This window comes from Lepus europaeus, chromosome 1, assembly GCF_033115175.1.
Source record: "Lepus europaeus isolate LE1 chromosome 1, mLepTim1.pri, whole genome shotgun sequence".
Lineage (NCBI taxonomy): Eukaryota > Metazoa > Chordata > Mammalia > Lagomorpha > Leporidae > Lepus > Lepus europaeus.
In genome coordinates, this window is record NC_084827.1 from 1,871,653 (window position 1) to 1,887,140 (window position 15,488).

Consider the following 15,488-nt stretch of genomic DNA (forward strand, 5'->3'; position numbering starts at 1 on the left):
ATTCTATTAAGGCATTTTTGTGAGCTTCTCACATTTAGAAATCACCCCTAAAGTTCAAGAATATTTCATTCCAGGTGTTTTTCTACTACATATCAACATATAACTCCATTTATTTTCAACTGGGATCACAGTGTTTATCCTACTTACCTTTCCTACTAGTTCATGAGCATTTTATCTTTACTAAATACTCAAAAGTGATTTAAAGGCAGCCTAGAATTTAAGATGTAGACGGATGTACTATAATCATTGTTTGATTCTTCAGTACTTAGTTCATTCTTAATCTTTCTTTAAACAAAGCTGAGATTAATGTTCATATACATTAATCTGTTTTCCTGATTACTTCCTCAGGATAGAGCCCAGAAAGGCCAGAAGGAAGGTGGACATTTACAATTTCCTGAGGGGCAGGCATTTGGCACAGAGGTTAAGACACAGCTCAGGGCTCCCACACCCCATCCTGGACGCCTGGATCCTAGGACTGGTTTTGGTCCCCATTCCATCTTCCTGCTATTGCACAGCCTCAGAGGCAACAGGTGAGGGCTGGCTCAGGTGGTCAGCCTCGGCCACTCACTTGGGAGACCCAGACTGAGTTGGGGCTCCGGACTTCAACTGAGCCCAGCCCACGCTGTTGTGGATATTTGGGGATGAGAGATCTCTGTGTGTCTCTCTTCTCTGTCTCTCTGCCTTTCAAATACATAAAATAAATAAAAATGTTAAATACACATACTGCAAAACCGCCTTCAGAAAATGACAGTGACTCACTTTCCAGCATTATGTAAGCAGCCTAGGTTAAAGCCGTGAGTTAACAATGAGCATCATAAAAAAAAAAAAAAAAAAGTTGCCCATTTATTTTTTTTTAAGATTTTTATTTGATTATTTTACAGGTAGAGTTACAGATAGTGAGAGAGATAGAGAGACAGAGAGAAAGGTCTTCCTTCCGTTGGTTCACCCCCCACATGGCTGCTACAGCCGGTACTGCGCTGATCCGAAACCAGGAGCCAGGTGCTTCCTCCTGGTCTCCCACACGGGTGCAGGGCCCAAGCACTTGGGCCATCCTCCACTGCCTTCCTGGGCCACAGCAGAGAGCTGGACTGGAAGAGGAGCAACCGGGACTAGAACCGGCGCCCATATGGGATACCGGTGCCGCAGGCAGAGGATTAACTTAGTGCGCCACGGCACCGGCCCCAAAAGTTGCCCATTTAATAAGTGAACTATGGTTGTATTGTTTCAGTTTTCGTTTCTGCAGAACAGATTAAGCAGTGAGGCTCACTGGCTTTGGGATTAGACAGATCCGAATCCAAACTTCCGCTCTGCCAAAAAGCCATGTAAAAGAGCTAGGTAAGTATTTCTTCTCACTTCTCTCACACAGCATTTTCATAAATCTCAAAGGAGAAAACACAGGTTAAGCACCCACCCACTCTAGTCCCTGGCATGTAGTGAGCCACCAATTTCTATCCTTTCCTTTCCAATGTGCTGGTTTGTGGGAGGTTAACAAAAGGATACAAGTGTCCTGTTGGGCCAACATACTTAAAAGCGGCCACTGAATCAGAAAAGGGGCCACTGAAGGGATATTTTAGTAGCACTCACAGGAGGGCAAAAATTTTGTATTTGGATTGCATGTGTCTGAGGAACACAGAGAACATACTAAGTATTGGGCTGGTTTTAGTGTCTGCCTTCAAACAGAACTCTAAATTCCCATCAAGAGGGCAGAATCTAAACTCACCACACTAGTTGGTTTTACACCGTCTAAATCATATCTCTAGGAAGGACCCCTGGGAACGCGGACAGAAACAGGAAACCCAGCATGACGAGCAGAGAAGCTTAAAAGCAGCAAGAGGAGATCAAATGGGACGACCCGAACTGGGGAAGGAGAGCACACAATCCAGATAACACAGATGACTGGTCCTGAGGATCTTCCATGTGAGACCTCAGAGATGGCCCCTTGCCGGAGGACAGTGGCTGATGACAAATATGCTAAGGGCCGTGTCACAGGCAAACTCTCTCGGAAGTGCCATTACTCAGAATGCACACCATGATCCATTATGGCTGTGTAATCAAATCAACTCAGTGAGGATGGCAAGTGTTTACAGAATTAAACAGAGGGAAGGTACAGTGCACCTCATGTAGTATAGCGCCTTGTCCTGCCTCAGAGTGACACAACTATACTTCACAAACGTAAAGTCAGATGATCTCATTCTGGAATTATATCCTTAAACTGTAAAATAGATTGGTTATAAATTTTAGTTCTGTTTCCCTTGAGATAACAACATTAAATTCTTCTCTTCTCAAGAATTACTCTTGGCCAACAGTTATTTCAAGTTACATATCACATAGTTCAATACTACACAGAATAAAATCCTCTAAAAACTGTTTATGACAATTAACTAGTACATTAAGCATGTAACAATTCTAGTAATTTTCTAGGCACAAGTTTTATACTATAAAACAAGACAACTTCTATTTTATAAGAAATCATTTTAATGCATTTCAAATAAAATGTTTGCCTCTTACAAAGAAATTTTAATAAAACAGATTAGTCAGTTGCTAATTGCTTTTTAAAAATGTTATGACATCTGAACAAAATTGGTATTAAAAACAAAAAAAGTGCCAGAAAAAGAGCACTTTTATAAAGTATAGGAGTCATAGCATAGGTTGCCTACAGTCAACTCAAGTGAGTCTCAAGGTAAGTTCCTTCTAGTTTTAAAGTGACAAAATCTACAATTTTTCCTTTAATTGTGTAAATTAGTTTGCAGCCTAGCTTTTTTTAAAGAAACAGAATCATTTTCTGTCATGTCTGTGCAATGACAGGATTTCAGCTCATTTTCCAGGAGCATCTGTAAGAGGCTAACACTCAGTGCTGTTTGGTATGAGGTCCTGGTACCCTGCAGAGGGTGCACAGGCTTCCCTGCCTCTTAGGAAGAAGCATGTGGTCAGAGACTTGGTCTGGCCTTGTCCTCAGTACTCTAAGGTCTCACGACCTCAAGTGAGAGGATTTAAGCAGAAAGGATAGCTGGACAGGACTCCAGGTCAAATACAACACGGCACAGCGGCTTAAGTGCCACCTGCAACGCTGACATCCCTTAAGAGCCCTGGTTCAAGCCCCAGCCTCTCCACTTCCAATCCAGCTCCCTGCTAAGGCACCTGGCAAAGCAGAGGAAGATGGCCCAAGTCTTCAGGCCTCTGCACTCATGACTGGATGAGTTATAGGCTCCTGGTTTCGGCTTGCCAGCCCCAGTAATTGCAGCCATCTCTCTAACTCTCTCTTCCAAATAAATACATGAATCTTTAGAAAGAAATGACAAACTCAGAAAATGTAAGTAATATTTTAGCCTATCAGTGCCCTTATCTTCTCCTTAAAAAAATCACAGATATATGTGCATATGTCTTTTTTTTTTAAGGTTTTATTTATTTATTTGAGAGGCAGAGTTACAGACACAGAGACAGACAGACAGAAAGGTCCTCCATCAGCTGGTTCACTCCCCAAATGGCCGCTAAAGCTGGAGCCTGGCTGATCCAAAGCCAGGAGCCAGGAGCTTCTTCCAGGTCTCCCACGTGGGTGCAGGGCCATCTTCTACTGCTTTCCCAGGCCATTACCAGGAGCTGGATCACCAGGACACGAACCAGTGCCCAGATGGGATGTTGGCATCGCAGGCAGAGGCTTTAGCACTGCGCCACAGCACCCGCCCACAGTTAAGTCTTTTATTGTGTAGTTCCCAAATGCTTCTGATAGAGCTTTTATTTGCAAAAATAGTCTAAATCAGTCTCCAGTATCAGAAAAATTTTATCTACCTCACTCGTCAAACAGAAAGCTTTGAAAATATGAGTTTGGGGCTCTACACTGACAATCAAAAATGTCAGTATTTTTTCCCTTGTTCTTTTGACTTACCTTCATGTAAAATCTCCCCCAATATAACTAGTCAGCATCACTAAAGTACTATCATGCACATGTTCAATATATCAATTTTTATTTCAGCTTCTAATACTTACTCAAAGAAGAACCATGTAGAACTGCACAGTTGGGACAGTGATACAGGTCAATGTCAACTGCATGGTGCTCTTCTACGCCAACACAGCTATGACAAAGAAAAACGGAGCCAGTGTTGTCAATCAGCTGAAAGGCTTAACTACAATACAATATGTGGATTCAGCTGAGGAATGCACAACAAATTTTTTAGGGCACAGAAACACTAAAGCATCAATTTTATTCTCTTCTCTACACACTTGCTGAAGAATTATAGGAGAGAAAATACTCAAATCTATATGAAGTGATTCACTGTTAGCGCAGTAGAGACATCAGAAATAATGCAAATATAAGCCATAAACTCTTTAGCCATAATGTAAATGCTACCTGTTAGGGAATGGGTGTCAAAAAGATATATGAATTCAAAGATAAATTATAATGAAGATCTGAAATCATTTAAGCTAAACAATGAAAATACAACAACAAAATTTGCGGTATACATAACATACAAACAGAAATGTATAGCTTTAAATTCCTATGTTAGAAAAAGAGAGGCAAGGGGCTAGTGTGTGGTAAAGCAGGTTAAGTCGCCACCTGCAACACCAGCATCCCATACTGAAGTGAGTACTGAGTCCCAGCTGCTCCACTTCCAATCCATCTCCCGGCAAATCCACCTGCAAAGGCAGCAAATCCCAAGAGCTTGGGCCCCAGCCACCTACAAGGGAAACTGAGATGGAGCTCCGGCTCCTGGCTTGGCCACCTAGGGAGTGAACCAGGAGTGGATAATCAATCAGTCTCTCCCCCCACACACACACCCCGTGCCTTTCAAAATCATCAAATAAACGAGATTGTAAAATTTCAAAACAACAGAAGGACAACATCAATGACGTAGAAAATAAACATGTAATAGAGCAAAGAAGCCTTTTTTTTTTTTTTCTTTTTTTCTTAATTTGAAAGGCAGAGTTACAGAGCGAGGGCAAGGATCTTCCATCTGCTGGTTCACTCTCCAAATGCCCACAACAGTCAGGGCTGAGCCAGGCCAAACCCAGACACTTCTATATCTCCCACATGGGTGCAGCAGCCCAAGTACTTGGCCACCCTCTGCTACTTTCCCAAGTGCATTAGCAGGGATCTGGATTGGAAGTGGAGCAGCTGGGACTTGAACAGTGCCCATCTGGGATCTGGGTGCTGCAGGCGGTAGCTTTATCCACTATGTCACAGTGCCGGCCCCAGAATTTTTTTTTTTTTAATTTCCGAGACATAGGGAGCTCCCATCAGCTGGTGTACTCCCCAAGTGCCCTGGTGTGAACCAGGTCCAAGCCAGGAGCCAGGAATTCCATCCAGGTCTTCCATGTAGGAGGCAGGGACCCAACAGCTTCATCACCTGGTGCCTCCACGGTGCGAATAGCAGGAATGTGGAACCAGGAGTGGGGACTGGAACCCAGGCACTCAGATATGGGATGCAGGGTCCCCAACTGGCATCTCCATCACTAAGACAAATGCCTGCTCCAACAAAACTTGACTCTTTGAAAAGATAAAAGGGGCAAACCTCTATCAAGATCAAGATAATAGAAAGAAGACATAAATAACCAATATTAGTAATGACAAACAATTAATTCTACAGACATTAAATGTAAAAGAGGGTATTCTGAACAGTTTTATGCTAAGAGATTTAGAAATACGGACATGAGCAAGCCTGAGTCACAAAAAAACAGAACATCTGAATAGCCTGTCACCTGCAAATGCTATGGCTGCACAGGCAGAAAATGTAAAAGAATACATACATTAAAAGAATCAATAAAGACTGACAGATATAATATTAATACATAGTAAGCTATTTCCATATTCCAACAATATAAAGCTAAAAGTGAAACAAAATACCATGTACAATTGCATAAAAATATCAAATATACTGGAATAAACTTTAAAAAAAACATGCAGGATTTCTTTAAGGAAAATTATAATACATTTTTATACAGATTTTTGAGAAGACCTAAATAAACTGAGATACACATTATGATAACAGATTTGAAATTTAATAAAGATATTAATTCTTCCCAAAGTGAATTTTGGATTCAATTTTTAAAATTTATTTATTTATTTATTTATTTGAAAGAGAGAGAGAGAGAGAGATCCTCTATCCACTGGTTCACTCCCAAAATAGCTGCAACAGCCAGGGCTAGGCTGGGGCCAAAGCCAGACACCAGGAACTCCATCTGGCCTCTTACAAGGGTGGCAGACGCCCACATACCGGAGCCATCTTCTGCCGCCTGCACGAGTGCTGGAGCAGGAAACAGGATCCAAAGTGAGAGACAGAACTCAACCCAGCATCCCACTGTGCCACAACACTGGCACCTATAGTCACAATTTAAAACTAATCAAAATTTGTGGGGGCCAGCACTGTGTGCAGAGGGTTAATGCCCTGGTCTGAAGCGCCAGCATCCCATATGGGCGCCAGTTCGAGTCCCAGCTGCTCCACTTCCAATCCAGCTCTCTGCTATGGCCTGGAAAGGCAGTGGAGGATGGCCCAAGTCCTTGGGCTCCTGCACCCACACGGGAGACCCAGAAGAAGCTCCTGGCTCCTGGCTTCGGATTGGCGCAGCTCCGGCCATTGCGGCCAATTGGGGGTGAACCACTGGATGGAAGACCTCTCTCTCTGCCTCTCTTCTCTCTGTGTAACTCTTTAAAATAAATAAATCTTTTAAAAATTCTTAAAAAAACAAAATGTGTGGCCCCTGACAAGCTGATGTGATGTAGTTTGATGTAATTATCAGCGCCAAGAATATACAAGGCAGGGACAGACGTGGCACAGCAGGTTAAGCCACCACTTAGGATACCCACATCCCATATCAAAGCCCATGAGTCCTGCTTCCATTTCTTTCTTTGTTTCTTTTCTTTTTTTAAGATGTAGATACTTATTAGAAGGACAGAGTTGGAGGGGAGCAGGGGGAGGCACCCTCTTCCATCCACTGGTTTACTCTCACAGATGGTGGCAATAGCCCAGCCTAACCAGGCCAAAAGCCAGGAGCCAAGAACTTCATCCTGGTCCCCCATCTACTTCTATTTCTAATTCATTTGCCACTAATGCACCCCCTGGTAGGCAGCAGTGATAGCCAAAGTACGTGGGTCCCTGCCACCCCCATGGGAAGCCTGATAGAATTCTTGGCTCCTGGCTCTAGCCTGGCACAGCCTTGGCTGTTGTGGCCATTTGGGAAGTGAATCTGTGGATGGAAGAGCACTTTCTCTGGCATTCTGCCTCTCAGATAGGTGAAAACAAAAGTGCAAGGCAATCTTAGAAAAAACAAAAATGTCTACCATGCATCAAGACTTATTTACAGGAGTTGAGGCAACGTGGAACAGATGCTGGTACCCAAAAACAAAGCCATGCGTATGTGCACACTTGTGTGTAACTAAGAGCACACAGCAGCTTAGAATTCTCAATGTAGGGCTGTGCGGCTGGACAGGAAACTCAACGAAATCAGACACCTGTCCCACAACAAAAAGCTGTCTTCAAAATAGATAAAAAAATCACAACAGGGGAAGTACAAGAATGTAATAATACAGAAAATACCTTTATGACTTCATGGAAGGAAGGGCTGTCTTAGTCAAAATACAAAAAGCACTATCCATTAAGGGATAAGACTTGTAACTTCAGTGACATTAAAATTTCTTTTAATTAAACTATATAGAGTTAAAAGGTAAGCAAAAGAAGACATTGCAATATAGATAGCTATCAAAGGAATTATACCCACAATATAATGAAATAAAAATAAAAAGGAGCACAATAAAAATGGACAAAAGATTTGGATGGATTGAGGCTAGCATTGTGATGTAGCAGCTGAAGCCACCGCCTGTGACACCGGCATCCATATCAGCACTTCTGATCCAGCTCTTTGCTGGATGGGAGACCTGACTTTGGCCTGGCCCAGACCCAGCTGTTGCGGCCACTTGAGGAGTGAACCAATGGATAGCAGATCTCTCTTCACTCCACTCCCTGCATCCTGGTCTGTCTTTCAAATACACACACACACACACACACACACTACACAACACATGTATCTTTAAAAAATCACTGGGTAGGGGCCAGCACTGCAGCATAGCAGGTAGAGCTGCCACCTACAGTGCCACCCTCCTATATGGGTGCTGGTTTGAGTCCCAGCTGCTCCAATTCTGATCCAGCTCCCTGCTAGTGTACCTGGGAAAGCAGCAAAAGATGGCCCAAGTCCTTGGGCCCCTGCACTCACGTGGGAGAAGCAGAAGAAGCTCCTGGCTCCTGGTTTCAGATAGGTCCAGCTCTGGCTGCTGTGGCCATTTGGGGAGTGAACCAGCAGATCAAAGACCTCTTCCTCTCTCTTTCTGCCTCTGCCTCTGCCTCTCTGTAACTCTGCCTTTCAAATAGGCAAATAAATCTTTGTTTAAAAAAATCACTGGGTAGAGAATTCACACTTCCCAATTTCAAAAACTACTTCCTCAAGCTACAGTGATCAAGACAACACGGTACTGGCATAGGATGGACATATAGAGATCAGTGTAATGAGAACTGAGAGCTCGGAAACAAACCCTTACATTTATTGCCAACTGATTTCTTACAAAGGTACCATGATCATTCGATAAGGAAACAATCATTTCAACAAATGTACTAAGATAATACACGTGCAGAAGAATGCTTCAGACCCCTTCTAAACACCTGTACTACAAAGACGAACTCAGATGAATCGTTTTCCTACATGTGCAAACCAAAACTATAAAGCTCCTAAAATGAAGCACAGGAGTAAATCTTCACATCCTTGGATCACCACCAGATGGTTTCCTGGACCCAACATCAAAAGCACAACAGACAAAAAGAAAAACAGATAAATCAGGCTTAGCACTACAGTCGGAAAGTGCCTGTTTGGTTTGGTGTGCAATAATTAGCTGAGAACAGAAAGGGTGGAGAGGTATGAGGAAAGGAAGGACAAAACAGCTGACCTAGAGAATCAAGAAGCAGTGGCACTGATGGGTAGTCTGGGAGTAACAGTGAATTCCAGACCACTCGTTCAGGGTCTCGTGCTTTGTCACCACCACCCCACCACCCCCATCCCGCACCAAGCAATGTTTAGCATGTGGTACAGATCCAGAGTAGGAGTTAGGATTAACATAGGTAAAGATCAGAAAGGGAGGTAAGAATATTCACAAGGATTTACTATAACAATAACCCATGAAGTTTAAGCAGGACCGAAGGGGCATGAAGACAGAGGGCAGTGAGCGAAAAGTGAAATGATCTGAGGGGACTTCACCGTGGTCCCAGCACTGGCTCGGTGGAGGGCCTAGAACAGAGATTATGTTCAAAGAGTAGAATACTTAGAATCTGACATTTCTAAGATAGAAGAGTCTGAAATAGCAATAACTGGGTGGTCAAGATGGAACAAAGAGGGACCTGCGCTGTGGTGTAGCGGGTCAAGCCACCACCTGCAGTGTCGGCATCCCATACAGGTACCAGCTAGAGTCCCAGCTGCTCCACTCCTGATCCAACTCTCTGCTATGGCCTGGGAAAGCAGTAGAAAATGACCCATGTCCTTGGGCCCCTGCACCCAGAGACCCAGAAGAAGCTCCTGGCTCCTGGCTTCAGAGCGGCGCAGTTCCAGCCATTGTGGCCATCTGGGAAGTGAACCAGCAGATGGAAGACCTCTCTGCCTCTGCCTCTCTGTAACTCTGCCTTTCAAACAGATAAATAAATCTTTAAAAAATAATTTTTTTTAAATGGGGAAAAAAAACACCACTGTAAACAAGTGAGAAGTATGAGAGCTGCTGCTACACTGAGTGAAGCAAAGTTCAAAACCAGACTGTTTTGGACAATGAGGTTCACTGGTGTTAGCAGGTGCTGTGGGCTCCCTGGAAGAACAGAAGCTCCAGGTCTCAGAAGTCAATCTGATACTTTAAGAAACAGCTTGTCTGCTCAGACCTTGCCCTACTTGACTTTGGCAACATTCCTCACCCTTTAAAAAGTGCTGGTAACATCAAAAGAATCAAGTAAGAAAAGAAGGTTAGACGTGTCCTGGTTAAACTAAACCAGCGCATTTCATAAACTTATTTATGAACATCCAAGAGACATAAATCGGGAGGCTCACTAGTCACAGGGGAGCAGGATGAGGCAGGGAGGTTCTCATCAGTTAAGCACGCTCTGGACAAACTTGGCTACTAACCCTCAAAGAGCCGCGAGTCCCTCTCCCGAGCGCTACTCTTCACCCCTACCCTCACTCCATGTCATGTATTTTGTTAAAATGTCAGTGACATCTTCAGGTTTTGATCAGTCCTCATCACCGGGCAAAACACTTATGGCTACATCTGTTTTGAAATTTCAGCACTTAATACATATGGTAAATCAGAAAAACAATACATTTGAAAAATTAGGAAATCTGAAAAAATAGTCCTTTAAGCATATAACTATAAAAGATCAAATTAAACAAAAAAATCTAATGTCCCTAAACAAAGGAGAGCATTTCAGGCCCTGAGGGCCCAGAGAGGAGCTCTAGGACACTTCAGCACACTTCAGCCGGGCGTGACTTCTCCCTGTCTTTATCACACCCACCCACATTAGCCTCCCTTACCTCCTCCACTAAAAGAATTACAGAATCACTACAGTTTTAACAAACATGTTAAGAATAAATAACAGGACACACAAAATGCACAACTGTGAAAGCAAGTTTTCTAAGAATCACTTTCCAATCTGGCACATAACTTTCTTTTGTCTCTCCTCCTTATTTCTCATGTGAAACTCTCCATCATAAGCCAGTTGTCACACTTTTTCCTAACAGCAAACTGTTCAATGTGTATGAGAGCCAATGGTTGGGCGGCAGGAGGGTATTTTCCTATGGGGTGACAGTCTGACCTTTGCTGAATCCCTTCCATCTATAGAGGAGCAGTCTCGCAGCCATTTGGTGGGGGGCAGTGACAACTTTAGCACTTGCTATTGTCTTAGTCTTCTGAAATTGTTGCTTAGCTGGCCTTTTTTTGACACTTGATGAGAACAGAATTAAATTAATGACTAACCAGAATTCCCTGGGATCTGCCAAACATTCTCTTTTTTCCTCCAGGATAAAGCTCCCATTTATATTCTCTATGCTTGCTGTCCAAAGAGTGGGTGGTCAAATTCCTTAAGATCTTAACTGTCAGTGAACTTCATTAGGTATTCGTGATGCTTTAAATGTTCCCCCATTCTCCCCCAAGCTCTCTTAGCAGTCTAGTCTCCAAAGCCAACCCATTCTTCTTTGGTGAAACTTCACTTGGTCACCCCACAGAAAGTCCTTCAACATTTTATTGATACACATTTTGACACATTTCTGGCCTAATATTGAGCTGAACTCAGCTACAGCAATACAACAATACTCCCAGTAAACTTCTGTTGGTTATTTATTTATTTATTTATTGACAGGCAGAGTTAGTGAGAGAGAGAGACAGAGAGAAAGGTCTTACTTTTTCCGTTGGTTCACTCCCCAAGTGGCTGCTATGGCTGGCGCGTTGCGGCCGGCACATTGCAGCCAGCCTGCTGCACCGATCCAAAGCCAGGAGCCAGGTGCTTCCTCCTGGTCTCCCATGCAGGTGCAGGGCCCAAGCACTTGGGCCATCCTCCACTGCCTTCCCGGGCCATAGCAGAGAGCTGGACTGGAAGAGGGGCAACCAGGACAGAACCTGGTGCCCCAACTGGGACTAGAACCCGGGGTGCCGGCGCCGCAGGCAGAGGATTAGCCTAGTGAGCCGCAGTGCCAGCCTTCTGTTGGTTATTAATTGTGCTAGAAACTTACTTGAAAACCAACATATTGTGGTAAAGTTTTTAAAAAGTCTGTTCATCGTGAATTTTTTAAGAATTCAGCATAAGAACTAAAGGCAACAGTTGGTAAAAAAAGGAAAATTTTTCAACATATAAATTAGATTTTTCATCTTTCCATAGATGGTGGAAAATTGTGGTAATGAAATTTATACATGGAAAATTTGCCTCAGTACAAATTTTCACCATGCATCCAAAGTTCACCTTTACCTCCAAAGCACCTAACCACTGACCTCCTCGATGCATCTGATGTAATCAGAGGACCTCTAAAGCCCCACACTAACATCAACAAAGGAAGGGGAATGACCTCTGAGGGGAAGCGAAGACGAGAGACTGTTAAGTTGCTTTTTTCCTTTCACATCCTAACTCTAAGTGTATGTCTTAGGACAGCTACAGGCCAGGCAAGGCCTACCCAGTCCAGTACCATGCCACCAGATAAACAAGTGTCACATGGCCTCATTGGAGTTTACAAATTCTGGAATTAGAAAGACTTGGCTTGATTTTTAGCTCCACTAGTTTTGACTTGAGCAAGTTCCTTAATCTCCCAGAGCAGGATTCTCCCTCAGATTAAGGAAGAACAATGTATGTAAATATGTAAAGCAGGGGGCTTGGTATACAGTAAACAACAGCACGGTAAATATACTAAGCGATAAATGAGTTCTTAATAGTACTATTACGGCTCTATTAGATATAGTCAGGTCACATGGCCATCAGCGTTCAGGGGGGAAAGTCGGCTTTATGATTAGGCTTAATACTTTTTTCTCCAGTGTCTCTTCAGATGATAACACAGACACTCAAATGGCTATGCCTCAAGAAAAAGGAGAACTGTTTTCAATTTTTAATCAATTTGTGATGGCTAAGTTGAGGACAATACAGGCTGTCTAGAGTTGGTCTGCCTATGTTAGAAACCTGGGTAACTCACTTAGAAGCTGTGTGATTCTGGATAATTTATTTTACCTGTCTGGTTTTTGTTGCCTCAACTGTAAAGATGGAGATCATAACAATACCTCTCTCAAAGGATAATTCAATAATTAACAGACATAAAAAGCTTAGAATAAACTATAAGGCAGTGATTTTGTTAGTCCAAAACCCTTATTTTGCAAACCAGTCAATAAATATAAGGCTTACTTTATTAACACGCTTAATAAATTTTCATTCCTAACAAATGCAATAGGATGCCAACAGTCATGTTCACTTTTTTTTTTTTTTTTTTTTTTTTTGGACAGGCAGAGTGGACAGTGAGAGAGAGAGAGAGAGAAAGGTCTTCCTTTGCCGTTGGTTCACCCTCCAATGGCTGCCGCGGCCGGCGCACCATGCTGATCCGAAGCCAGGAGCCTGGTGCTTCTCCTGGTCTCCCATGTGGGTGCAGGGCCCAAGACAGTCATGTTCACTTTTAAACTCTTCATAGGTTTTTTTTTAATAGTGCTTCACCTCTGAAATATGTTACTTTATTATCAGATATCAGCTAAGGTAAAAATTTATAATTTGTACATATGAAATACTGTCAAAATAATCAAGCTGGTAATTTATGATTAAATACGTGGTTTGGAAAAATCCAAAAGTTGTTCTTTTCTTGCTTATGTATAAAACTTCACAAAATTAAGTATTTTTCTTTATAAATTCAGTATGGCATATTTCAACCTTTAAGGTGTTGAAGTGAATATTTTTGACACATCAAGCTGTTTATTAGCATATATACATGCATCATTATACTTAGCAAGGGATTTGCACTAGTTGTACGCTCTGAACCCAACTGCTCTGGTACACAGTAATCTCAGAAGATTAGATATATCTGCTATGTCCAACAGCTGGGTGCATGCTGCCACCTGCCCAAGGCTTTGAGTAATTTTCAACCAGCTAACCAAAAACATCTGTATTAATGAGGGTGCGGGGAGAAAGACAACATGAAAAGAAATTGAACAAAGAGCATGAGATGAAATTAATAAAGGAGGAGGCTAAGGAGTAAGAGTGAAGGATAAAGGTGGCAAAATTCTCACGGACACAGAATTGTAATGGTCCTTTGTGACAAATAATGAAGTAACACTGGTTTTTTCTGTTAAAAGATGTACTTTTGTGGATTCTATTTAATTTATATAGACCCTGTGTGTGTGTGTGTGTGTGTAAGTGGAAAAGATTGTTTGAATTCTAAAATAAAAGTTTACTGTCTAAATAATAATAAAAAAAGAACCAGTGGATATACTAGATATAAAATACCCACCCTAAAAAGCTGAAAATCCTGTTGTAAGCTTCTTTTTAAGATTTTATTTATTTATTTGAAAGGTAGAGTTATAGATGAGAGAGGCAGAGAGAGAGAAGTCTTCCAACTGCTGGTTCACTCCCCCAATGAACGCAACGGCTGGAGCTGGGGCAATCCGAAGCCAGGAGCCAGGAGCTTCTCCCAGGTCTCCCACGAGGGTTCAGGGGCCCAAGGACTTGGGCCATCCTCCGCTGCTTTTCCAGGCCACAGCAGGGAGCTGGATCAGAAGAAGAGCAGCCAGGACTCAAACCCAGTCCCATATGGGATGCCGGCACTGCAGGCGAGGATTCGCCTACTATGCCACAGTGCCAGCCCCGCTGATAAGCTTCCAATGACATTTTCCACAGGGAATATGTAAAACATACACATAAATACAAGATCCATGCTGACACATTAAGCTCTCTGCTTGTGCAGTACAGAAAGCACGCCTGTTGTTTTGCCTGTCACTGTCTGACAGCACACAGAGCAGGCAATGCAAATGGCGATGCAAATCATAACTAGGCACAAATACGCTGTTCGCTCAAGAAGTTTATAACTTCTATGAGAATATTCTAAAGAAAGAAAATGTTGAACATTTCTGAAATGTCCACAAAGCTAAATTTGCTTTGCACTGTCCTGTAGTCATTCTAAAAAAACCACTCAACCTGTCAATCTTCTCCAAATGGCTGCAAGGGCCAAAGCCAGGAACTCCATCCTGGTCTCCCATGTGGGTGGCAAGGACCCAAGCAGTTGGGCCATCTTCGACTGCCTTCCCAGGGGCATCACAACACCAGCCCCTTAAATCATGAGAAAAAAATGATGAAGGGAAACAACATCAATTTCTCCTTTTTTTTTTTTTGAAAGGCAGAGTTACTTGGGACACTCCCTAACGGCTGCAGCAGCCGGGGCTGGACCATGTTGAAGCCAGGAGCCAGGAAATTCATCTGGTTCTCCCACGCGGGTGGCAGGAGCCCAAGTACTTTGGGCATCTTCCGCTGCTTCCCCAAGTGCATGAGCCAGGCCTTGAACCCATTACTCATAGGGGATGCAAGCATCACAGGCAACAGCTTAACCTGCTGTGCCACAACACCAGACCAACCAACAATATCATAAAGGTTTGCTTAACAAAAAGTTAAAGAAAAAAAGATGCATTCATTTATTTATCTGAGAGGCAGAGTTAGAGAGAGGGAGAAAGACCTTCCATCTGCTGGTTCACTCCCCAAATGGCCATAATGGCTGGGGCTGGGCCAAGTTGAAGCCAGGAACCTGAGACCACCTGGTTCTCCCATATGGGTACAGGAGGCCAAGGACTTGAGCCACCCTCTGTTGCTCTCCCAGGTACACCAGCAGGGAGCTGGATCAGAAGAAGAGCAGCCATGACACGAACCAGTGCCCATTTGGGATATCAACACTGCAGATGGTATCTAGACCTGTTGTGCCACAACGGGGCCCCTAACAATGTTTTTAAATATCTGAAGTTATGTATACGA

The 15,488-nt window shown here is 43.1% G+C and overlaps 1 protein-coding gene across 1 annotated transcript in view; it reads right to left on the reverse strand.

Annotated features, from left to right (window-relative positions):
- Positions 1–15,488, reverse strand: part of KDM7A (lysine demethylase 7A) — a 99,624-nt gene that overhangs the window by 48,781 nt on the left and 35,355 nt on the right. Inside the window, exon 2 of the mRNA XM_062178411.1 lies at positions 3,985–4,070. Within this exon, the coding sequence (XP_062034395.1) occupies positions 3,985–4,070 (86 nt within the window). The remainder of the gene's footprint in view (positions 1–3,984; positions 4,071–15,488) is intronic.